Source organism: Brachyhypopomus gauderio, chromosome 2 (assembly GCF_052324685.1).
Source record: "Brachyhypopomus gauderio isolate BG-103 chromosome 2, BGAUD_0.2, whole genome shotgun sequence".
Lineage (NCBI taxonomy): Eukaryota > Metazoa > Chordata > Actinopteri > Gymnotiformes > Hypopomidae > Brachyhypopomus > Brachyhypopomus gauderio.
Genome location: NC_135212.1, coordinates 39,366,064 through 39,392,850, shown reverse-complemented (window position 1 = coordinate 39,392,850; position 26,787 = coordinate 39,366,064). Strand labels below are relative to the sequence as shown.

At 44.9% G+C, this 26,787-nt stretch overlaps 1 protein-coding gene across 4 annotated transcripts in view; it reads right to left on the bottom strand.

The window, feature by feature from the left end:
* The window catches only part of LOC143504158 (uncharacterized), a 35,058-nt gene extending 9,149 nt beyond the window's left edge, over positions 1 to 25,909 (bottom strand). For 3 of the 4 annotated variants that reach the window (XM_076995734.1, XM_076995732.1, XM_076995733.1), the window contains exons 1-2: positions 25,623 to 25,909; positions 4,958 to 9,133 (exon numbers count right to left, since the gene is read on the bottom strand). In XM_076995734.1, the coding sequence (XP_076851849.1) occupies positions 4,958 to 9,133; positions 25,623 to 25,686 (4,240 nt within the window). In that variant the 5' untranslated portion in view covers positions 25,687 to 25,909. The remainder of the gene's footprint in view (positions 1 to 4,957; positions 9,134 to 25,622) is intronic. The other variant, XM_076995735.1, reaches the window with a different exon arrangement.
* Positions 25,910 to 26,787: the final 878 nt, after the last annotated feature.

The window sequence follows — 26,787 nt, the reverse complement described above, 5'->3', positions numbered from 1 at the left end:
CCTTATGCTGAAAAAATAAATTGCCGAAGTAAATAATTAAATGCTATGCTAAATATCCTGTGTTGGAACAAAAATATGACTGCATATATGAAATATGTGTATAAGGAATACACATTAGTTAGTAATGATTACAACCTTTCACCAAGTCTATTAATTTAGTATGGTGTGAGGAAACACATTTTATAAATAAATCTGTGTTTTCTGGATGCTGGACAAAGGACCAACTAGATCTACTACTACTACACACCGAGAGAAATCACACTAGATCTATGTTCAAAAGTTGCAAAATACAAGTCCAAGTCTCGAGTCTTCAAGCTGTAGTCCAAGTCAAGTTCAAGCCCAGGATAAGCTTAGACACAGGAGATGGAAAATAACTATTTTCTATATTACCGTAGGTAGCTAGGTAGCATCTATTGTCGTTTTCCCCCATTATTGGTTACTTACACATATTGCGTATTTTCTGTGTCTCTTATTGCCATAGAGAAATTTCAGACAAGGTAAGCTCCTGTCTTAAGGCCGTTTCACACTGAACGCGATTTTTCGTGGTTTATTCGGAAAACAGTAAAATAATTCGAAAACATGTAATCTTCCACACCAAATGAGATTTTTCTGACAGCAAAAATGCAACATAATTTTATTTGCCCTCTGTTCGATATTTTTGGAACTTTCACCAGCGACAAAATCTCACTGAGCAAAATCACCGTCGGGTCTGGTGTTGGCGTTGCAACAACCAAGATGTCAGCTGCCTTGTTGTTTTTGTTTCTTCGCACCCAGTACTTTTATCGTAAGCTAAAACACACTGCTAATCACTGCTCTGGGTCAGCAGGCTCCCTGTAGTGTGTCCTTTGTTTGGTTAACTGTTAAGATGGCTAAGTGTCTAACGTTAACTAAAATATCCGGGTGTGGTTTATATATTAACTGTAATGACTAAGTGTCTAACGTAAACTAAACAAACCTATCCGGGTTGGTTTATATTGGGGTGGGCATAGATTATTATTTTTTATCTAGATTAATCTCACTGAAATCTTGAAATTCATCTAGATTAAAATGGCTCATATGCATGCTACCCAATTAATGACTAAAAGTCAGTCTTTGAGATAGGGTTTCTTAATACAGAGGGTGCTGTCACGGTCACAGCTCCGGACCCTTCCCTGTGGGCGTGTCATTATGTCGTCTGCGTGCAGTTATGTCCATGTTTGTAGTTCCGTGGGTGTGGGATGTTTGTGAGCGTGTTCGTAGTCTCACCTGTGCCTTGTCTCGTGATCACTGGGGAATGAGTTAATCACCTATTTAATGTGTGTTCGCGCAATGTCTCGTGCTCGTCTTTGTCTAAAGCTTGTGTCGTGTGAGTGTGCCTGTGCGAGTGCTTGCGCGATCCGCGCCGCACTCTGTTGATTGTTCACTAAATAAACGTTATATGTTGACGTTACCCGCTCGTTGTGCCTGCCTCATCCCACCATAACATAAAGACGAGCCGACAAGATGCCGGGATACGCTCCAAGGAAGAAGAAGGGCAAGCGTCGCCATTCGTCCTTCCCTGCTCCTGCCCGAGGAGCGTTCATGGTGGAGGGAACCTCCCCCCCGGCAGAATTGGAGGATGAGGGGCCAGTGTTTGTGAGTACAGGTGCGTGGGCGCAGACCCCCCCGGAATACGAGTTCGGGAGTGACGAGTCAGAGGAGGGGGATAGTTTCCCGTCTTCAGGAGGCTCGGAGGACGAGAGCGAAGCCAGCTTCGTTCCACCCGAACACTCCGAATCTCCCCAGACTGACGAAGTCAGCCCTCTGCCTGCGGTGAGCTCCGTCCCCACGGAGGGTTACAGTGAGGATGAGGGTGAAGACGTCAGCCCCACTCCATCAGTCTACTCGGCGCCAACCGAGTATTACGGTGAAGAGGAGCCAGACGTCAGCCCCACTCCTTCCGTTTACTCGGGGCCAACCGAGTATTACGGTGAAGAGGAGCCAGACGTCAGTCCACCTTCGTCCGTATGCGCGCCTCCCGCCGAGACAGACAGTGAGGGCGAGGAGGCAGCCGGCTCTTCCGCCTCTATATGTACAGAGGGGACGGTGAGGTCCGAGAAGAGTGGCCGGCCGGAGGAAGAGACTCGGTCTACCTCAGAGGCAAGCAGGATGGTGTGCTCGCCCTACGCCACCTCAAAAGAGGCGATGTCGCACAGCCCGGGCACCTCTGAGGAGGAAGAGGAGATGGAAATGTCGGGGGTGAGGAGATGCTGCCCCGGAGAGCGCAAGAGACCCGAAGCCCGAGGGTGTGTTATGGGGTGCACTCAGAGACATCTCGTACCCCGGCCGGTAAACGGCGTCGGGCAAACCCGCCGCCAGCGCCCAAGAAGAAGCCAGACGCGCCCAAAGCAAAGCCAGCGGGCGCGCCCTCGCCTGGAGCTCCAAGCAGCGCTGCGCGCGCGGGAGGTTCGGTCCCGAGAACCGGGGGGACTCAGACGAGCCGTCTGAGACACCCCAAGGATGCCAGGCTACGCCATGCCTCTTCTTCCGACCCGCGCAACACCACCACGCCGACTCCCGAGCAGCTGAAGTCAGACCCAGTGTGCGCGTACATGCTGTGCGCGGCACGGGAGACCGTGGATCCCGAAAGGGCAGAGATGTTCCGCCAGTCTGCGGTGCGGATGTGGAGGGAGCGACACCCCCCTTCCACCAGGGAACTCTCGCCGATACGGGTGGGCTCAGTGGAGCTCTACGCCACCGAGAAGACCCCAGAGGGCGAGTTCGCAGATGAGGGCTCGGAAGGCGAGGAGGAGGAGGAGGAAGGCGAAGAGGAAGACCAGGCTCCCTCGGTTTGTTCCGCCCCCACCGTATACTACGGTGAGGGTGAAGAGGGAGAAGACGCCTACCCTCCGTCCGTATGCTCCGCCTCCACCATAGACTATGGTGGGAGAGAAGAGGATGTAGAGGACTACCCTCCGTCGGTGTGCTCCGTGCCCACCATAGATTACGGTGGGAGAGAGGAGGATGAAGAGGAGTACCCTCTGTCGGTGTGCTCCGTGCCCACCAAAGATTACGGTGGGAGAGAGGAGGACGAAGAGGAGTACCCTCCGTCGGTGTGCTCCGCACTCTCTGCTGACTACGGCGGAGAGGAGGAAGATGACGAGGGGTCCTACACTGAGGACGAGGAGGAGAGCCCTCCCCCCTCGGAGCTGTCCGCCGGGACGGTAAAGGGGAGGTGAACTCCTGAGGCGGGCCCATCCTCCGATCGCTCCGAGGGAGAAGAGATGGACTACTCGCGGGGTGGCAGCCCGGAGCAGCCCATGAGCTGGAGCCAGGGCAGTGAGGCGATGGAGACAGAGGGAGAAGACCCCACTGCCGGCTCCAAGGGGCGGTCGAGAGGAGAAGGAGGGATGCCCTACGGCCCACCGAGGGGAGAGACCGTTCGCGCTGCACCAGGCGCGTCCCAACCGCGCTGCGCATGGTGCGTCCGCCAGCCGCGCTGCGCCCGGTGGAGGGTTTGCAGCAAGGGCAGGAGGAGCACCGCCCACCGCAGCGCCTGCAGCTCCAGCAGCTCCCGGTCTCTCTCCCCTGATCGCCCTCCTTCTGGCGCGCAGCCTGGCGCCTGTGTCGTGTGTGTCTGTCCTAGTGTTCGTGAGTCTGCCAGTATGTGTACCGAACCCCTTTTTCCCGTTTGTTCCTCTATGTGTAAGTGTTCCTGTTTGTGTGTTTGTGTCCGTCTCGTTAAACGTGTCTAACGTGTTTTCCCCCGTCTTCCCAGGGAGGGTGTTCTAGGCCGTTCGTGGCGGACTCTCCACCGAGGGCGGTCATCTCCCAGACGCAGGACTGGGCGCTTCGGATCTGCCCATCGACGTGGGTTCGGGGCACTCGGTCCTGTTGGCTCCCCGGGACGGGTAGTGCCCTTGGTGGGGGCGTCTGTCACGCTACGGTCCCCGAACCCTTCCTTTGGGGCGTGTGTTAACGTTGTCTGCGTCTATTCGTCTGCGTCAGTGTATCTCCGTGGGTGCGGGTGCATCTTGTCATTATCCGTCTCACCTGTGGCTCGTCTCGTCATCACGTGGGGTTGATGTGGTCTGTCTATTTAATGTGCGTTCGCGCAGTATCTTGTGCTCGTCGTTGTCTATGTCTACACGTTGCTGTGTGTTTGTTTTGCTGTTCAACGTGCGCTATTGCGCAATATCAGTGGAATAAAGCGTGATGTCTGTCGCAAACACGGATTCTATGTCTCGTCCGTCTGTCGCCGCCCAGCGTCACACAAAATATCTAACGTTAACGTGAAAACATTTTAAATATCACTTATAACTGTGTAATTTTGCGTGCTCAAAACCTTATAAAACGCATCACTCATTTTCGTTTTCGTGACTGTTATTGTTTCAGTGTAATAATCTTAAAATGGTGGCAAAATTGGGGGACGAACATCTGTTATAGAGATACTAGCTTCAAAGTAAACAAAAATATTACACGTAAACTAAACAAACTCGTCCCAAATCACCGGAACAAAAGTAAGAATGGCAAAATAAACAAAATAAACTTTTTCTCACACACTTAGCCTGGATAACAGAATGACCCTTATTGTTCATGAGTCATTTTGGACGAGTCCTAGTTGAGTCAAGAGTAATTTAGGAAGGAGTTTCAAGTCAAGTCTGAAGTCTTTTTGTAGGCGACTTAAGTGTGACTTCGACTCGAGTTGCTCACTCAAGTGCCCATCTCTGGATCTACTACACATACATAGAAACCACAACAAATCTACAACACACACACACATCACACGAGATCTACACTTAGCAAACAGAAATAATCAGTTAGTCCTCCTCACTCTGTATTCTGGCAGAGATTTGAGAGAATATCTTGAGAGTTTATAGAGAATATAGCATATATAGAGAATATAGAGTATATTGAATATATAGAGTATAGAGTGAATATATATATATATATATATATATATGCCCTACATACCCTCATGTTTGGCAATGAACTGTACCTGCAGCTGATGGAGAGGGTGTAGGTGTGGAGGACAGTGCTGTGCTGGTCTCAAACGATGGAGAAGCAGGAGTGTAAAAGATGGTGCTCACGCCGCTCCGGGTAGTAGTGCTGCCTGTAGAGTTTGTTTCCATGGAAATGTTAGTTGATGTTGACAGATCAGGGCCAATGGTAGTGTGCCATGTGGACTCTGTGCTAATGGGTAAGGAGGCGGGGCTTTCATGTCCAGGTGTGGTGGACGTGGCTGGGGTGCCCATGCTTGTTGCTGTGTGGGTGAAGTGTGTGGACTCGCCTGTCCAAGTGGCAGAGGACAGATCCACTGTGCTGTGAGAGATTATGGTCTGGATGTCTGTAGTCATCACAGGGGTTGATGAATTTGTGGATTCAGTAGACATTGTAGCTGATTCGGAGACACTCTCTGTGGTATTATGGGTAGTGTAATCCGTTGTGTTTTGAAAAACTGTAGTCTGGATTTCTGTGGTCATCACAGGGGTTGATAAATCTGTGGATTCAGTGGACATTATAGTTGATTCGGAGACAATCTCTGTGGTATTATGGGTAGTGTAATCTGTTGTGTTGTCAAAGACTGTAGTCTGGATTTCTGTGGTCATCACAGGGGTTGATAAATCTGTGGATTCAGTGGACATTATAGTTGATTCTGAGACAATCTCTGTGGAATTATGGGTAGTGTAATCTGTTGTGTTGTCAAAGACTGTAGTCTGGATTTCTGTGGTCATCACAGGGGTTGATAAATCTGTGGATTCAGTGGACATTATAGTTGATTCGGAGACATTCTCTGTGGTATTATGGGTAGTGTAATCCGTTGTGTTGTCAAAAACTGTAGTCTGGATTTCTGTGGTCATCACTGGGGTTGATGAATCTGTGGATTCAGTGGACATTGTAGTTGATTCGGAGACACTCTCTGTGGTATTATGGGTAGTGTAATCCGTTGTGTTGTCAAAGACTGTAGTCTGGATTTCTGTGGTCATCACAGGGGTTGATAAATCTGTGGATTCAGTGGACATTATAGTTGATTCGGAGACAATCTCTGTGGTATTATGGGTAGTGTAATCTGTTGTGTTGTCAAAGACTGTAGTCTGGATTTCTGTGGTCATCACAGGGGTTGATAAATCTGTGGATTCAGTGGACATTATAGTTGATTCGGAGACAATCTCTGTGGTATTATGGGTAGTGTAATCTGTTGTGTTGTCAAAGACTGTAGTCTGGATTTCTGTGGTCATCACAGGGGTTGATAAATCTGTGGATTCAGTGGACATTATAGTTGATTCTGAGACAATCTCTGTGGAATTATGGGTAGTGTAATCTGTTGTGTTGTCAAAGACTGTAGTCTGGATTTCTGTGGTCATTACAGGGGTTGATAAATCTGTGGATTCAGTGGACATTATAGTTGACTCGGAGACACTTTCTGTGGAATTATGGGTAGTGTAATCCGTTGTGTTGTCAAAGACTGTAGTCTGGATTTCTGTTGTCATCACAGGGGTTGATAAATCTGTGGATTCAGTGGACATTATAGTTGATTCGGAGACAATCTCTGTGGTATTATGGGTAGTGTAATCCGTTGTGTTGTCAAAGACTGTAGTCTGGATTTCTGTTGTCATCACAGGGGTTGATGAATCTGTGGATTCAGTGGACATTATAGTTGATTCTGAGATAATCTCTGTGGTATTATGGGTAGTGTAATCCGTTGTGTTGTCAAAGACTGTAGTCTGGATTTCTGTGGTCATCACAGGGGTTGATAAATCTGTGGATTCAGTGGACATTATAGTTGATTCAGAGACATTCTCTGTGGTATTATGGGTAGTGTAATCTGTTGTGTTGTCAAAGACTGTAGTCTGGATTTCTGTTGTCATCACAGGGGTTGATGAATCTGTGGATTCAGTGGACATTATAGTTGATTCGGAGACACTTTCTGTGGTATAATGGGTAGTGTAATCCGTTGTGTTGTCAAAGACTGTAGTCTGGATTTCTGTTGTCATCACAGGGGTTGATGAATCTGTGGATTCAGTGGACATTATAGTTGATTCTGAGATAATCTCTGTGGTATTATGGGTAGTGTAATCCGTTGTGTTGTCAAAGACTGTAGTCTGGATTTCTGTGGTCATCACAGGGGTTGATAAATCTGTGGATTCAGTGGACATTATAGTTGATTCAGAGACATTCTCTGTGGTATTATGGGTAGTGTAATCTGTTGTGTTGTCAAAGACTGTAGTCTGGATTTCTGTTGTCATCACAGGGGTTGATGAATCTGTGGATTCAGTGGACATTATAGTTGATTCGGAGACAATATCTGTCGTATTATGGGTAGTGTAATCCGTTGTGTTGTCAAAGACTGTAGTCTGGATTTCTGTGGTCATCACAGGGGTTGATAAATCTGTGGATTCAGTGGACATTATAGTTGATTCGGAGACATTCTCTGTGGTATTATGGGTAGTGTAATCTGTTGTGTTGTCAAAGAATGTAGTCTGGATTTCTGTGGTCATCACTGGGGTTGATGAATCTGTGGATTCAGTGGACATTATAGTTGATTCGGAGACAATCTCTGTGGTATTATGTGTAGTGTAATCCGTTGTGTTGTCAAAGACTGTAGTCTGGATTTCTGTGGTCATTACAGGGGTTGATAAATCTGTGGATTCAGTAGACATTATAGTTGATTCGGAGACATTCTCTGTGGTATTATGGGTAGTGTAATCTGTTGTGTTGTCAAAGACTGTAGTCTGGATTTCTGTGGTCATGACTGGGGTTGATGAATCTGTGGATTCAGTGGACATTATAGATGATTCGGAGACAATCTCTGTGGTATTATGTGTAGTGTAATCCGTTGTGTTGTCAAAGACTGTAGTCTGGATTTCTGTGGTCATCACAGGGGTTGATAAATCTGTGGATTCAGTGGACATTATAGTTGATTCGGAGACATTCTCTGTGGTATTATGGGTAGTGTAATCCGTTGTGTTGTCAAAGACTGTAGTCTGGATTTCTGTAGTCATCACTGGGGTTGATAAATCTGTGGATTCAGTGGACATTATAGTTGATTCAGAGACAATCTCTGTGGTATTTTGGGTAGTGTAATCCGTTGTGTTGTCAAAGACTGTAGTCTGGATTTCTGTTGTCATCACAGGGTTTGATGAATCTGTGGATTCAGTGGACATTACAGTTGATTCGGAGACAATCTCTGTTGTATTATGGGTAGTGTAATCCGTTGTGTTGTCAAAGACTGTAGTCTGGATTTCTGTGGTCATCACAGGGGTTGATAAATCTGTGGATTCAGTGGACATTATAGTTGATTCTGAGACATTCTCTGTGGTATTATGGGTAGTATAATCTGTTGTGTTGTCAAAGAATGTAGTCTGGATTTTTGTGGTCATCACTGGGGTTGATGAATCTGTGGATTCAGTGGACATTATAGTTGATTCGGAGACAATCTCTGTGGTATTATGTGTAGTGTAATCCGTTGTGTTGTCAAAGACTGTAGTCTGGATTTCTGTGGTCATTACAGGGGTTGATAAATCTGTGGATTTAGTGGACATTATAGTTGATTCTGAGACTATCTCTGTGGTATTATGGGTAGTGTAATTCGTTGTGTTGTCAAAGACTGTAGTCTGGATTTCTGTTGTCATCACAGGGGTTGATAAATCTGTGGATTGAGTGGACATTATCGTTGATTCGGAGACAATTACTGTGGTATTGTGGGTAGTGTAATCCGTTGTGTTGTCAAAGACTGTAGTCTGGATTTCTGTGGTCATCACAGGGGTTGAAGAATCTGTGGATTCAGTGGACATTATAGTTGATTCGGAGACAATCTCTGTGGTATTATGGGTAGTGTAATCCGTTGTGTTGTCAAAGACTGTAGTCTGGATTTCTGTTGTCATTACAGGGGTTGATAAATCTGTGGATTGTGTGGACATTATAGTTGATTCGGAGACACTCTCTGTGGTATTATGGGTAGTATAATCCGTTGTGTTTTGAAAAACTGTAGTCTGAGTGTCTGTGCTCATCACAGGGGTTGATGTATCTGTAGATCTAGTGGTCATGTCTGTGGTCTGGCTCTCTTTAGGATTATAGTTAGTTGAACCTGTCACAGCAAAGTCTGTTGTTGTCATGGAAACAGTCCTGAACGTGGTCATACTGGAAAATGTGGGTATGTCTGTGGCCACGGCAGCTGTAAACACACATATAAACAAATAAATAAATAAAACTTGATTATCTTAAATGAGAATACTCAGCAAGGCACATTGTCAACACTTCACAGTCTGAGTCAATCATGGTGAATGAACTTAAGGGCCACTCTGATATCTTGTTTTCATGTCACCATGATTTCCAGCAATAACACCACTGATCCATAGACACATCAAGGGGAAATGTCACCTGTATTCTCCAGTCCCTGGTTTATGTATATTACAATACTTCCAGTGTGTCTAACAGACCACTGCACCTCTCTACCAGCACTTCAGTGTTTTAACAATCAGCAGAAAAGTCTTGTCAGATCAGAGATAAACACATCATTAAATTAACAGTGTAGGCAGTGACATTTTAAAAGACTTCTCCCAACTACACTCCCTCCCCCTCTGTCTCTCTCTCTCTCTCTCTCTCTCTCTCTCTCTCTCTCTCTCTCTCTCTCTCTCTCTCTGTCCCTGTCTCTCTCACTCACTCTCTCCCTCCACACCAGGCACATATTAAAACCTGTGTGTCACAGTAAACTGTATTATTTTCCATGAATACAGGAAGATGTAGTGTGTTGAGGTTTATTGCTTAGTTATCAAAGCCCAATGAGCAACGACTCTGACAGGATGCTGGGAACACACCCACCTGCCCACAGACCTTCACTGCTATTAAAACACACACCCACAGAAAAATAAACACTGATATTCAGAAAGTTAATGATCATCTATATATCAACCATTTTCTCACACTGACACACAGGTACACACAAACACACATCCTGAACACACACAAACACAATGCTTTTTTTAAAAATGAGCAGTGATTTTAGACTAGATTATCAATGTATTAAAATGGGTTAATTAAGTGTTGCCTCAAATGTGCAGGGATAGATGAGTTGTTCCTATATACACACACACAGGGTTAGATGGGTTGTTCTTACACACACACATACACACACACACACACACACACACACACAGATGGGTTGTTCCTACACACATGCATGCACACACACAGGGAAAGATGGATTCTTCCTAAATAACTCAGACACACATATATATCCACACACACACAGGGATAGATGGGTTCTTTCTATATAACTCACACATATACACACACACACACACATATGTACAGCATACTTGCACTTGCATAGCATAGTGTGTGTGTATTTGTGTGCACTCCACCCAAGAGTGAGTGTTTGTATGCTTGTGTGCACACTCTACTTTTAAGTGAGTGTGTGTGCGTGTGTACGTGCATGTGTATATATGTTTGTGTAGGCATATATGTGTGTGTGTGTGTGTGCACTCTACCCCTGATTGAGTGATTGTGTGTATGTATGTGTGTACTCTACTCCTTAATGCTTTAATGTTTGTGTGTGTGTGTGTGTGTGTGTGTGTGTGTGTGTGTGTGTGTTTGTGTGTGTGTGTGTGTGTATATGTTTGTGTGAGTGAGCACATAAAGGATCTGTCCCAATTCCTATTTTGGTTTCTATGTTTATATAGTACACACTTGGTCACGCACATACAGTGATATCACGACATAGAACAACCAGTCTAGCAAGGGTCAACAGGATGAAGGTGTTATTGTGATGACAGGATGAAGGTGTGATGAAGACTCATGATGGCCAAACAGAACAGAAGCATTGAGTTAGTGAGAGGGAAGGGAGGGACTACACAGGTCTAACAGACTTTATGTAAAGCTCAATCTGAAGCTGAATTGGGGTGTTGTACAAAAGTGTAAAGTGTAAGTAAACTTGTAAAGTGTAAGTAAACTTTGAATAGTGTAAGTAAACTTTGTAGGTAATTTTTAGGTACCAGTGTATGGGTGGATCCATACACACATGCACAGACTGTGGGAGACACACGCTACCAGATACGCTTGGTCATGCACACACATGGCACGATGACTCTGAGAGAAGGTACATTTACATATACATTTAGGGCATTTAGCAGATGTTTTCATCCAGAGTGACCTACAAAGTGCTTTGCCATCTGTTCACAGAATAAATCCTAAATCATACACTAAATAAGATACCCTTGAACCAAAATACTTCACAGGAATGAATGTCATTATGTAATATAACAGGCTCAATATCTCAAAAGTGTTATCTGCAGTGTTATCTGTTGTGTTACTCAACAAGTACTCAACAGGTGAATCTTCAGTTTACATTTGAAGATGGCAAAAGACTCTACAGTCCGAAATGCTAGTGGAATATCATTCCACCAACTCAGAGCCAGTACAGAGAATACTCTTGAGGTTTGTCTTCTGTGAGACTTTAAGCATGGCGTTTCAAGCCAAGCCATACTTGAGATTCGGAGTGTTCGAGGGACGGATCAGGTTTGAAGAAAGAAAATATGGAAGGTGATGGTGTGAGAGGTGAATGGGGTGATTGTGATGGTGTGAGAGGTGAAGGGAGTGACTTTGATTTACATTTACATTTACTGCATTTAGCAGATGCTCTTATCCAGAGCTACTATGATGGTGTGAGGGGTGAAGGGGGTGATTGTGATGGGCAGTTTGGGACGGTTAGGGAACTGGTCTTGTGACCAGAGGGTCGTGGGTTCGATTCCCAGACCTGAGGCCATGACTGAGGTGCCCCTGAGCAAGGCCCTTAACCCTCAATTGCTCACTTGTATAAAAAATGAGATAAAAATGTAAGTCGCTCTGGATGAGGGCGTCTGCCAACTGCCATAAAATGTAAAATGTAAATGATGGTGTGAGTGGTGATGGTGTGAGAAGTGAAGGGGTGACTGTGATGGTGTGAGAGGTGAAGGGGGTGACTGTGATGGTGTGAGAGGTGAAGGGGGTGACTGTGATGGTGTGAGAGGTGAAGGGGGTGACTGTGATGTTGAGAGGGGTGAAGGGGGTGACTGTGATGTTCAATGTTCTGCTGGCCTGTGTAAAGACCAGGTCCAGAATGTTGCCTGCCCTGTGTCGGAGGAGACTGCTTGATGGGAAGATCAAATGACGACAACAGTGGAAAAATGCAGGAAGAATGGAGTCTGTCAGATGGAAGGTTGAAGTCACTGAGAAGAATGAATGGGTTTGCTACAATAGTGAATTGACTGAGGAGGGTTTCAAGCTCATCATTAAAGATCTTAACAGACATGAACAAACGTGTGGAGGTGACTGGGTATGTGTGTAGGGGTTAGTGGAGGTGACTGGGTATGTGTGTAGGGGTTAGTGGAGGTAACTGGGTATGTGTGTAGGGGTTAGTGGAGGTAACTGGGTATGTGTGTAGGGGTTAGTGGAGGTAACTGGGTATGTGTGTAGGGGTAAGTGGAGGTGACTGGGTATGTGTGTAGGGGTTAGTGGAGGTAACTGGGTATGTGTGTAGGGGTTAGTGGAGGTGACTGGGTATGTGTGTAGGGGTTGGTGGAGGTGACTGGGTATGTGTGAAGGGGTTAGTGGAGGTGACTGGGTATGTGTGTAGGGGTTAGTCGAGGTGACTGGGTATGTGTGTAGGGGGTTAGTGGAGGTGACTGGGTATGTGTGTAGGGGTTAGTGGAGGTGACTGGGTATGTGTGTAGGGGTTAGTGGAGGTGACTGGGTATGTGTGTAGGGGGTTAGTGGAGGTAACTGGGTTTTTGTGTAGGGGTTAGTGGAGGTAACTGGGTATGTGTGTAGGGGTTAGTGGAGGTAACTGGGTATGTGTGTAGGGGTAAGTGGAGGTGACTGGGTATGTGTGTAGGGGTTAGTAGAGGTGACTGGGTATGTGTGTAGGGGGTTAGTGGAGGTAACTGGGTATGTGTGTAGGGGGTTAGTGGAGGTGACTGGGTATGTGTGTAGGGGGTTAGTGGAGGTGACTGGGTATGTGTGTAGGGGTTAGTGGACGTGACTGGGTATGTGTGTATGGGTTAGTGGAGGTAACTGGGTATGTGTGTAGGGGTTAGTGGAGGTAACTGGGTATGTGTGTAGGGGTTAGTGGAGGTAACTGGGTATGTGTGTAGGGGTAAGTGGAGGTGACTGGGTATGTGTGTAGGGGTTAGTGGAGGTGACTGGGTATGTGTGTAGGGGTTAGTGGAGGTGACTGGGTATGTGTGTAGGGGTAAGTGGAGGTGACTGGGTATGTGTGTAGGGGTTAATGGAGGTAACTGGGTATGTGTGTAGGGGGTTAGTGGAGGTGACTGGGTATGTGTGTAGGGGGTTAGTGGAGGTAACTGGGTATGTGTGTAGGGGTAAGTGGAGGTGACTGGGTATGTGTGTAGGGGTTAGTGGAGGTGACTGGGTAAGTGTGTAGGGGTTAGTGGAGGTGACTGGGTATGTGTGTAGGGGTAAGTGGAGGTGACTGGGTATGTGTGTAGGGGTTAATGGAGGTAACTGGGTATGTGTGTAGGGGGTTAGTGGAGGTGACTGGGTATGTGTGTAGGGGGTTAGTGGAGGTGACTGGGTATGTGTGTAGGGGGTTAGTGGAGGTAACTGGGTATGTGTGTAGGGGTTTAGTGGAGGTGACTGGGTATGTGTGTAGGGGGTTAGTGGAGGTGACTGGGTATGTGTGTAGGGGTTAGTGGAGGTGACTGGGTGTGGAGGAGTGTGCGGATGTCTGGGGGTCAGGGTCAGAGCTCTGTACAGTTAGGTGAACACAAAGCTACAGTAACTGACACAAGGCCTTCAGGATGTTGGTGTTGTTCCACACGTGTCTAATGTAGTGTGTGCTTTATATCTGCTCTCTTGGAACCTCCTGTGGCTGGTTAAGGTGGTTTTGAGTTTAATTACGTTTGCCTTAGATTTGGTTAAATTCCAGATTTCTTGTCCTAACATTGTTGCTTGTTATCTGTTGGCTGTAATTACTCACTCCAGGTGAAGTTTCGCCCTGGTCTGATGTGTGAATTAGGGGGCAGATACAGCACTTACTGAAACAGATAAATTAGGACAACTCCACTACAGACACATGTGCTCTAACTTACACTGAATCCATCTTGCTAGAATCCTTAAAGTTCATTTCCTTTCCATAATGTGGTTCCTGTGTTCATATTCCACAGATCTCATAGACACCATCACTATAGAAATCACAACACCAGCAACCTCACTTATCCACAATGTTTATCACAAACACAGTGAATGTGACAGGAGGACTCAGTTCTTTCAGTCTCTTCTTTTGAGACTCATGCTATCACTCCATCCTTCCCACTAATCTTCACATCATTGTGATTTATCGCCCTCCAGGTTCCCATAATAAACAGAACTGTACAATATGCACCAAACACTGTATTGTGATATTGATATTGATACATATTGCAATATACCTTACAAGAACTCAGGAGAACCCCAGAGCAGGAGAACCCCCTGTTGTCACTCATCGTCACTGCTGTTGTTACCGGGGGACTCCGTGCTAACCTAGTTCCATGGTGTACCACATTGCAGAGTTGCTATGGAAACTCTGACATGTGTGAGAGAGAGAGAAGAAAGCAGCTGTTTATCTTCACGGTGTGTACTGCTCAACACTCTCACCAAGAGTGAGTGAGTGTGTGTGTGTGTGTGTGTGTGTGTGTGTGTGTGTGTGTGTGTGTGTGGTCTGGAACTTCTGTTTATGAATGAATCAGTGTGTGTGTGTGTGTGTGTGTGTGTGTGTGTGTGTTGGGGACAGGCTGACCTTGGAGCTAGTTTCTCCTTTCCCCCATCCACACTTACTTGGACACTCGCATTCACAGGCACACGGGCAGACACATACACACACACACACACACACACACACACACACACACACACACACACACACACACACACACACACACACACACACACACACACACACACACACAATCTTGTAAGTGTCCTCATGGGGTATTTAGATATGCCTTGTACACTACAGTAGCTATATAATCTGCCCCCACTCCCCACCATCCCCCTAAGCTCACTGACACTTTTTCAGGCAACGCCAGCATGTTTTGTAAAAGAAAGAAAAGAATTTATTCCACATGAGGATCAGTCAAATATTCCCACCATGTTAAAGTTGGAACATTTTCCTATCATCATGGTGACATTTGGAGATAAATACACACGTCTGCTCACACACAGATACACACACACACACACACAGATATACACGCACAAAACAGAAATAGAGTATCTTAGTCAAAGACTTGCCATCCCAGAGCTGTGTTTGACTTCTTGAAAAACTGACTCACAATTGCATAAAAGCACATACAAACCCACATATTCAAACATATATACAAACTCATATATACAAACATACATACAAGCACACTGTGATGGAATGCATACTGTAAGAAACAACACTGCAGTACAAACACTTACTCTAACACACTTATGCAAACACACAAACACACTTACACAACCACACTTACACAAACACACAAGCACACTAACACAAACATACAAGCACACTTACACAAACACACTTATGCAAACACACAAGCACACTTACACAAACACACTAACACACTTATACAAACACACAACCACACTTATACAAAAACACAACCACACTTATACAAACACACTTACACAAACACCACCACATTTTCTTCAAAAGTAATATTGTTGGATCTTGATTACATATGACATCACTAACAGTTGCTGACCGAAACATTGCAAACCTCTTTCATCAGGGTTGGACTGGGACAAAAAATCGGCCCTGGCATTTTTGGTCTAGACCGGCCTCTCATAATTAGCGGAGCACAGCCGACTTGTAATTTATGTATGTGGGGTACGACATGAAAAAAAATTAATTACTGGTTAAAGTTATTGGATTCAATCTTAGCATTATTAGATCACAATCACTTTTATGATTTTATTGAAATCATCTCTAATAGCCTATGTATTATCTGAATTTCTCAGATATAACAGCTCAATTCTAATTCTTCAGGTTAAAGGTGCTCCCTCCCTTATTCAGTGTGGGCATATCTTTTGCTAATATTACTTTTATATATTTTTTACACTTATTGTAGCCATGCTTAAATTGCAAAGCTTTTATTTATCATTTATAAGTTTTAGAATCTGTAATTTTACTTGTTTGAGTGCTTTTTAAAACATGTTGAACTACAGCATAGAGGCTACAAATTTTAAACTACTATGCAGCCTTTCAACTCACCTTTAACCTAAATATCTAAAATGCTATGATAGCCTAAAATGGACTCTTGCTGCTCATCCAACACTTCTCAGTCTTGACCATTTGCTATTTTATCAGAACAAGGGCGCGTGGCTGCCCAATTTTGGGAAGTATGCAAATACCAATTAATAAGCGCTATACAAATATATTTGAGTTGATTTGATATTGATACTAATCAATCGCCATTGCTCATCATTCTCATGTAATAAAGTCCCTGTGTTATCCTAACGTTACTACCTGCTTACGTACTACACTTTCCCTCTCAGTCTGTCCTTCGGTTTCTCTTTCACAAGCCTGCATCTCTGGCTGCTGCTCTCCCTGTCTGCTGCTGCTGTCTTCACGTACAGAGGACGCGGAGGCTACAGCAGCGAACATGTCTGTGATTTTTACACATTTTGTAGCATCTACATTGAGACTTTTCAATTTCTTTGTGCGTAACTTCTAGGGGTGTGTTTAAAAAATCGATTTTTCAATTCAAATCGATCTTCATTTGAATGATTCGATATCGATTTATTAAACCTGAGATCGATCTTTAGAATTGGCTAATTTTCCCCGCATATGTGTACCGTTTTAACGTCTTGCGTTTTATCTCGCGTGATGTGCTTTAATTCCACCTTGTAAAGGTGTTTAAACCCAGCAAACATGACTTTGTTTTCGGTCGTTTTCGGTGCGCGGACCCTCACGCCGGTCGCGACTCTCAAGTATAAAGCTGTGAAGTTTTCTCAATAGCTGGCAATATTGGTACTGCACAAAGGAGCTGTCTCACTCCTCAACATGTTGATCAGCTCATTTTCTTGCAGAAAATTTTGACAATCTCCATGATGTCAAAAAGCAGTCATGAATAAGTTTTAGTTTTTGGACCCTAATGTTTACAATATTCAGAACAATGTTCATAAATGTTTTTTTACATGTAAAAAAAAAAATTTAATTTGCACTTTAAAGGGCTGTTCAAAACCGCTTTTAATGCCTTTTCTGGTAATGGAGCTATGTGGAAGTGTGTGCATTAATTAATATAAAAACACTAATATCACAGTATAAACACTAATATCTTAATACATTGTAATAAAGTTTGAGTTATCCTTGTATCATTACAATATTTCACATTCAAACTACACTTTTTATTGTAACTGAAATTTCTCTACAAGAATCGATATTGAATCGGATTGGATCGAATGGAAAATCGAATTGAATTGGGACCTTGTGAATCGGAATCGAATCGAACTGGGAAATCAGTGGTGATACCCACCCCTAGTAACTTCTCCGCTCCCCCTTTCTGCCGCTTCTGCTGACTTGTAACTCCCGCGGTAGCCCAACTCAAAAGTAGCCCAAAAAACTGCACCCTGCGACCCCAGAATTTTTACCCGCGGCTGGATTTTCAAACAAGCCCAATTTGGCGTGAAAACCGCAAACCTGGCAACTATGGTTACAGCGAACCACGCAGAGAAAGGGTGGGGTCACTTTCGTCCTATATCCTGATTGGTTCAGTCCACTGTCTATATTGAAGATGGGCCAATGGGCCGCCCCCTCTAAATTGTGGGCCGGTCTCTTAGAAAAAAAAGGGAAGAAAAAAAATCCATCGGCTCCTGAGGACTGTCGGCCCACTGGGCAAATGCCCGGTACGCCAGATTACCAGTCCAGCCCTGTCTTTCATACAAGCCAGTTTGTCTCCTAGCAGTCTGTTCGGTGAGCACAGGGCCGGTCCATCAGTGTTTGTCTCACCGATCATTTGAAAACATTGTGCGCTTGTTCAACACACTTACAATAGTGAGCTGTAGGGCACAATCATGTTGGCCCCAAGCTTAGAATTACATTGTCATGGTCTACGTCAGCATGTTTAGTAAACATTGCTTACGGAAGCAGCATTGCTAAGCTGCTAGCCATAACCTGTTAGCCACTACTAGCAAGGATTCCCAAGCATTGCCAAGCAAATATTATGAATCAAGTTGATTATTCTGTAAATGATCAATTTAGCACCTTGCTATTGGAGATGAAACATTTGGGACCACACCATCCAGAGGATTTCTACATCTTTCAGTCTGGAAATGACAAAAACACCCAGGGTTGTTCAAAGGGGAAACATGGCTAACTGTGAGTGTAGCTCAAATCACTCTCTGCTCGCCTTGTCTGCTCTTTGGTGGGGACACTACGTGGACTACAACAGGATTCAAGGATGTGAAATGTCTTTCAGAACAACTAGCCAAACAGACAGCACACAGACGAGAACAGGTGTGTTATGTTCCTGGTAGAATAAGGTGTGTTTGTGTTTGGATTCATTGAGTATGCAGGTTGGTCTGTAGTTTCATGAGTCCAATGAGTCAGATACTGCCTGCAGTTTATTGTGCCCACACCTAAACAATCAATTACACAAACGCACTTACACAAACACACAAACGCACTTACAAAGCACTTACTCCCTTTCTACACAATCCCGTCTGTTACCAATGAGAGGCCAGGGACTCTGAACCAGGCTCTGTGTAGTTCAGGACCAGGACCAGGCTCTGTTATATTCAGGACCAGGACCAGGCTCTGTGTAGTTCAGGACCAGGACCAGGCTCTGTGTTGTTCAGGACCAGGACCAGGCTCTGTGTAGTTCAGGACCAGGACCAGGCTCTGTGTTGTTCAGGACCAGGACCAGGCTCTGTGTAGTTCAGGACCAGGACCAGGCTCTGTGTTGTTCAGGGCCAGGACCAGGCTCTGTGTTGTTCAGGACCAGGACCAGGCTCTGTGTAGTTCAGGACCAGGACCAGGCTCTGCAGCAGAATCCTGTGTTCTCAGACAGGAAGACGCGTGAGTAAGGAAAGGAGCTTCAAAGGTCTGTTGTAGAAGCGTGCAGGCACCTTCTGAGGTTGCCATGGAAACAACTCCAGCTTCACGACTGGATTAGCATTCCAGAAATAGTGTGTGTGTGTGTGTGTGTGTGTGTGTGTGTGTGTGTGTGTGTGTGTGTGTGTGTGTGTGTGTGTGTGTGTGTGTGTGTGTGTGTGTGTGTGTGTTCGTGTGTATTTAAGGGAGAGAGAGATCTGTAAGGACAGAGGATTGTGTGAGTAAATGTCTGTAAGTCTGTATGTTTGTATGTGTGAGCACCCATGAGCTGTAGGGTATGTGCAGGTCAGGACGTCAGGCTCAGTAATCAGCGTTGGCACTGGGTGTGTGTGTCTTATCACTCTCACTCTCTCCATCTCCCCAAATTCCAGCTTGAGCCTGAGAATTAAGAAACACTGATACAACCATTGATACTAACCATAACACTAACCCTAAGATAGACATTGAGAGAGAGACAGGGGCACAGGGAGAGAGAGAGAAGGAGAGAGAGATGGGGACAGAGAGAGAGAGACGGGGAGAGAGAGAGAGAAGGAGAGAGAGACGGGGAGAGAGGGGGGGAGACAGGGACGGAAAGAGAGAGAGACGGGGACAGGGAGAGAGAGACGGGGACCAGGGAGAGAGAGACGGACGGAGAGAGAGAGACGGGGGACGGAGAGAGAGATGGGGAGAGAGAGACAGGGAACAGGGAGAGAGAGAGACGGGGGATGAAGAGAGAGAGACGGGGAGAGAGAGACGGGGACAGGGAGAGAGAGACGGGGACGGAGAGAGACAGGGAGAGAGAGGGGGGACAGGGAGAGAGATGAGGACCGGGAGAGAGAGAGGGGGGACAGGGAGAGAGATGAGGACCGGGAGAGAGAGACGGGGGGCCCTGAGGCTGATGTTGTCTGCAGTCGTGAGCTGCTACATCAAAGACGCGACTGTAATGGCAGTGCAGCAGGTGTCTGATTACCATAACCTTCTCTATCACCTCTGACAGGCCTCCCTACCTCTTTCTCTCTCCCCCTCTCTCTCTCTCCCTATTTCCCTCTCTTCTGCCTCTCTCTCTCTGTCTTTTTCACACACACAATCTTATAATAGTGTCCTCATGAGGTATTTAGATTAGCCTTGTACACTACTATAATCCTACCCCACTCCCACCCCTCCCCTCCCCCTAAGCTCACTGACACTTTTTCAGCCAAAGGTTACATGACAAGACACATTGTTTTGCACAGTGTTTACAATTTTACAAAGAATACATTTTGAACTCGAGCCCTGTCTGCTTAGTGTGCCATTTAGACTGTCAACCATTTTGAAGCTTTGTCCAAATTCAGACAATTCAGATTCCTTATGTAGTTCACTATATTGTTACCCACAATGCACTGTAGTGTACCAATGTACACTACTTACAGGCGAAGGTCCCATGATGTGCAACAGTTTGCTAGGGTAGATGTTATTGCTGTATTTAGTATGGCTGCCAGCACAGCTGACATGATGACTGCTCTGTACCACTATGTTATAGGAGCCCAAATCTGACAATCATAGAATAAATGAACCAGAACAGATTAAACAAAACACACGAACCAGAACAGATGAACCAAAACACACGAACCAGAACAGATGAACCAAAACACACGAAACAGAACAGATGAACCAAAACACATGAACCAGAACAGATTAACCAAAACACACGAACCAGAACAGATTAACCAAAACACACAAACCAGAACAGATGAACCAAAACACATGAACCAGAACAGATGAACCAAAACACATGAACCAGAACAGATGAACCAAAACACATGAACCAGAACAGATGAACCAAAACACACGAAACAGAACAGACAAACCAGAACAAACAAACCAAAACACTCGAATCAGAACAGACAAACCAGAACAAACTAACCAAAACACACAAACCAGAACACATGACTCAGAACACACAAACCACAAAGGATGAATCAGAAAACACAAACCAGAACAGACGAACCTGAACATATGAATCAGACCCCACAAAGCAGAACAGATGAATCAGAACACAAGAACGGATAAACAAAGCGTGGCATTATTAAAGCTGCACCACATCAGCAACCTGGTGTCCTTCAGGGCGCTGCCATGGTGATGATAGTCTGCTTATTCTTCATGGTCCAGACAGTTTACACAACAACAAATTCTGTCTGTTGTCCCCCTTGCAGGGACCCTTTGTAGTGTTAGGCTTAATGTTCGTGTTAGGGTTAATGTTAGTGTTAGGGTTAAGCAGTAATCAGAGCTGTAGTGTGGTGATAAGTGAAGGAATACATGACTACACTATTCCTGGGTAAGGGTTAGTATTAGTGTAATGTAAATGTAAATGTAAATGTTAGTGTTAATGTTAGTGCTAGGATTAGGGTTTGGATTAGTTAAGCAGTAAGCAGAGCTGTAGTGTGCTGATAACTGAAGGAGTACATGACTACACCAGGAAGGAGGCAGACAAAGTGGTGTCAGTATTCAGCATGCTACCTCAGTCACTCTACCTCAGTCACTCTCCCTCAGTCACTCTCATTCTCTCTCACTCTTACATTCAGTCACTTTTTCAATCTCAGCACATCACTCAGCCAGAGATTCTCAGCACAGCTTTTCCTCATACAGATTTGTGAGGATCTAAACCCCCAAATAAGCCCTTTATCCTGCTAACGAGAGGTCAGCCTTCCTACTCCACTCCACAATCTACACACCCACCGGACAGACATGAATGTGCTTTGCACTTCTGAGAAGTATCACAGAAGACACAGACAATAGACTAAATGGTGTCAGTTACTGGTGCTAAACACCAGCACCACAGTGGTTCAACACCAGCACCAGAGGGGCTAAACAAACACTACCACTACCAGGCCAGGACAAGGAGTGGACCTGAAGACACATCCCTGAGTGGGAGGGAGTGTCCAGATAGTGTCAGTATAAACTCACCTGGAAACCACAGCACACACAGCCATCAGCAGCATTCAGACATGGGCTACCAGCAGAACCAGTAAGAGCAGGAGATAGGGATACTGGGAATAAATATATATTTATTTGCCTCTTGTCTTCAATTACTGCAAATAGTGAGTTTGGAAAATGATCTGTGGTGACCCTTGGGAGAGTCCTCTTCAGCAGTGGGTTCAGATCTTTGTAGACACTCCAGCCAACCCAGTGATGAAATGTTCAGCCTCAACATCACTGCAGATTCTCCTCAGCTTGTCTGATTTTCATGTTTAGCCATTTCTCCCTCTGCTGTACCTCCCTAAGGACCCGAAATGACTATTAGATAACAGATGGCTGCCAGGAACAGTGCTTGGTCAGTAGTACTCAGAACAGAGAATCGCAAAAGGGAAAGAGAGAGCAATAGAGAGACAGGAAGAAAGAGAGAGAGTGAAATAGACAGAGAGAGAGAGACTGTCACATCCTATTAATGTACACCCTGTGCATGGTGTCCACTTACAGGAGCAAGGTTACTCTCTAATCCATAGGATGGAGAGAAATTGGGGGAGAAAGAGAGGGAGACAAGGAAGAGAGGATGAATAAGGATGGCAAAATGTCAGTCACAATGGCAATATATACTGGATAAATCTGTTTCAAGTAATAGACCAGTGTTAATTAATGAGCTTAATTTGTGATACAGATGGGTGGAGCAACTGAATGGGGCTTTAATGGAATAAAGCAACCCTAAGGACGGGAAGGACCATTCTGTGACTAGATTAGTGCACACTCCAGCACACAGACTAACGAGCTGCTTAGGGTCATCTTGGTAGAGGACAAAATTCCCCTGTCCCTAGTCCAGCCTGTCCCTAGTCTTGAGCCACTGGTCTTCTCCACACTTGTGTCCTGTCAGACGTGTATGTAAGTGGGCCAGTCTGCAGTTCTGCCACTGCTGAACAGTTCAAATCACAACAATGCGGCTGCTAACATGGCCACCGGGTCTGTTTGCCTGCTGTCTATGAGAAGACTTGGAGTTAATCACTGGATTCACTAACTGTTGAGTAGGCTTAAACATATCTGAACAACCATACAGACATGGTGCAATGATTTAGTATAAGGGAGTGAGAGAGGGAGGAAGGGAGACAGGGAGTGAGTGAGGGAGTTAGAGTAAATGAGAGAGTGAGTGAGTGAGGGAGTTAGTGAGGGAGTGAGGGTGAATGAGAGAGTGAGTGAGTGAGTGAGGGAGTGAGTGAGGGAGTTAGAGTAAATGAGAGAGTGAGTGAGTGAGGGAGTTAGAGTAAATGAGAGAGTGAGTGAGTGAGTGAGGGAGTTAGAGTAAATGAGAGAGTGAGTGAGTGAGGGAGTTAGTGAGGGAGTGAGAGTGAATGAGAGAGGGAGTGAGAGTGAGTGAGAAAGGGATTGAGGGAGTGAGAGTGAATGAGAGAGGGAGTGAGTGAGGGAGTTAGTGAGGGAGTGAGAGTGAATGAGAGAGTGAGCGAGTGAGGGAGTTAGTGAGGGAGTGAGAGTAAATGAGAGAGTGTGTGAGTGAGGGAGTTAGTGAGGGAGTGAGAGTGAATGAGTGTACCCCCCCCCCCCCACACACACAAGAAAACAAAAGCAATTCCCTCCGACCACTCTGTAAATTTACACCTTATTCTTGCCCCATACACAAACACACACACACACACACATACACACACACACAGTGTTGTATTTCAATCTTTATGGAGAGCCTCCATTGTCTTGTGTATTAGTGTACATGCCAACACCTGACTGTAATATTAACCAGAGTATTAACCAGCAGGAAATAGTTTGCCTTTTATAGTATTTATAATAAAAGCTGTATTTTCTTTGTTGAAAATGTATGACCGCTTAAATAGGACAGCAAGATGTCACAAAGGTCACAGAGGTCAGCACAGAGGTCAGGGCAGACAGCAGGACAGAGGTCAGCATTAAAAAGACTTTCATTCCTTCAATCTTCTTCTAATTACTGGTACTATTGTTGTTGATATTGTTGTTTGCTATCAACAACAACAACAATCATATTGGTATCACCCAATGCATACCTTCACACATACCCCCCCCCCCACACACACACACACACACACTCACACATTCACACATTATTAGAATCAGACACACCCTAGGGTGATGGAGTCTGAGACTACGCATGGCCGTGTGCCAACCACACCTGCACAACAGCCTGAAAGGCATGGAACTCCTGAAAGACTGCATCCTGTATCCAGGCTGGCCTTTGTGGCTGTCTGCATCTTCTAAATGACACGTGGCTATCTCAAACCAAACCCTCTGTTCCTGCTCCGCGGACGTCTTCAGATTACATGGCAATCACATGACACCCTAGTTTACCAGAGAAGGTATTTCTCAAATAAATACTGGGGGTTTTGCTCCTGGTTTCGAGGACAGATCATAGACTTAACGTACACAATTTAAAAAACACAGCGGTAAGGAATTTAGAATTCAATAATGTACTTCTAAAACTCACTGACGTAATCTTCACCTCAAAACAGAATTACAGACACGATCAATTATACACAAACGTGTTTTTTCCAGTTGCCCACATGTTTATTTTACCAAAAGCAACCGCGGTGTTCACGGCAGGCACTTTCACAGTGGCCGTTAGGCAATTCCTAAGTTTCTAAAGCAGCCGGAATATAGAGGAGTGTTTAATCCACAACATTCACAGTGTTCTCAGAAGCGCTGACTCACACACCAGCGTCTCGGTGAGCGTTTAAGTGTTTTTGAGAGGCATCGTGACTCACTCAAGTACCTTTCCAGACAGTGTGGAGGAACAAATCAAATCCTCTCTATTTCATTTACATCTAAACATGCAAATTAATAACAGAATACATACGAAAATGTAATCTGCTCGTGTCAAATGACCACTTCACTTGAAGACTCGGTGCTACGCACAACGAGCGTCAGCAGTACGAGCCTGTCGGTCCTGCCTTGGAAGAGAAACCCTCTAGAGGTGGTTCTGAGCAGCCAGCGTGTTAAAGGCATCTGCCGCTCCGAGCTGCGATGAAGAACGATGTGTCTGAAGTAATCTAGGTCAGAACCAATAGCCGACATGCTGCGGGAAACGGGTCTCTTTCAAGAAAGTATTGTGCCATCACTGGAAGATACGATCTACACAGTTGCCACAAATCTGTCTATAAAGGGAAAAAGCATGTGCCCGATAAATAGAAAAATGCGAACGATGGATTCTCTTCAGCTGGTGTAGTTCACTGCCTGTTTCTACCGTCTACACGTTTTAAAACTTTAATGATTTCAAGCTGACTTGGTCTATCCAACCCTCTAATTTGAAATTAAAAGTCTTACAAGACAATAAATAACGGGCTAACTGGGTTTACCAGGTTGACTCACGTAAAAATGTTTATTTAAAACAACTAGGACTATATTTAACGTGGTTAACAATAGTTTGATGTTGCCAGACGCGTTGTCAGCAGAGATGCCCTCCTCACAAACATCACGCGGATGTCATCAGATGAGATTTCTCGCTCTACCCGAGACTGTCCATGGTCCTTAAAACCTATAGTGGCACTTTCAGACGTAACTCGTCCCGAAGAGAAAGATCAGTGTAATAAACACACCATATTCTTCCAAATTAAGACACTGCTATCTGCAAACAGTATACCACAACACTCCGAATCACACTTACCTAATGCCACGAACAGTGGACATATAAGTTGATGTGCTAATAACATGGCGATCCACTTGGACATGCAAAATGTCTTCAGTTAGTAAAAACAAGTGCGCACACGTAAAACTGAAAAACGACAAAAGCAACTTTTTGCCGACTAAGGTTGTTTCATTCTCACTCAGCAGACATTGGGGGAACCATCGGATTATGATGACTGAGTGTCCGCTGAAAAGCTGAAAGTACAAATCCGCTACAGGTGGTTTCAGAAGCGCTGTGAGCGGTCAGCGCATTATACGTATCTGCCCCTCCTAGCTGAGAGGAAGAACGGCGTGTGAACTCGTCTAAGTTCAGACCAATAGCCTGCATGCTGCGGGAAACAGGTGTGTTTCAAGAAAGTGTTGCTCATTCACTTGGCAACATATTTAATAAAAACATTTTAATGCTTTTCAAGATAAATCATGATTGTAGACATAATTTAATAATAATTAAAATAAACAATAATAATATAACAACAACTGTAATCAATATAGCGCCTTTCTCATACTCAAGGTAGTTTTTCCTAAATCATAGAACTAACTAGAATATCTAACATCTATGCAGAAACAACATTCTACAAACAAAAGCTGTACAGACATAAGTCAACAGGACAAAACAGACAATGGTGACCGAAAAGATACACTTTAGGTTCAAATATAATGAGGAAAGTGAAGGACAGAGACAGAGAGACTGTAGTAAGATATTCCATCATTTTGAGGCCATGATGCTAAAGGATCCGTCTCCTACAGAGACCAGTCTAAACATCAGGATGGCGACAACTGCAACATTAGAAGACCAAAGTGAGCAGTGGGAGAGTTTGAGTGTAGATGTTCAGTGAAGTAGAGGGTTTGAAGACCATGAAAGTGAGCAATACAAGTTTGAAGTGTATGTGAAGTAAAACAGGTAATGTAGCTATAATAGGTAGTGGTAGTGGTAACAGGTGATGTAGCTATAATAGGTAGTGGTAGTGGTAACAGGTGATGTAGCTATAATAGGTAGTGGTAACAGGTGATGTAGCTATAATAGGTACTAGTGGTAGTGGTAACAGGTAGTTTAGCTATAATAGGTAGTGGTAGTGGTAACAGGTGATGTAGCTATAATAGGTAGTGGTAACAGGTGATGTAGCTATAATAGGTACTAGTGGTAG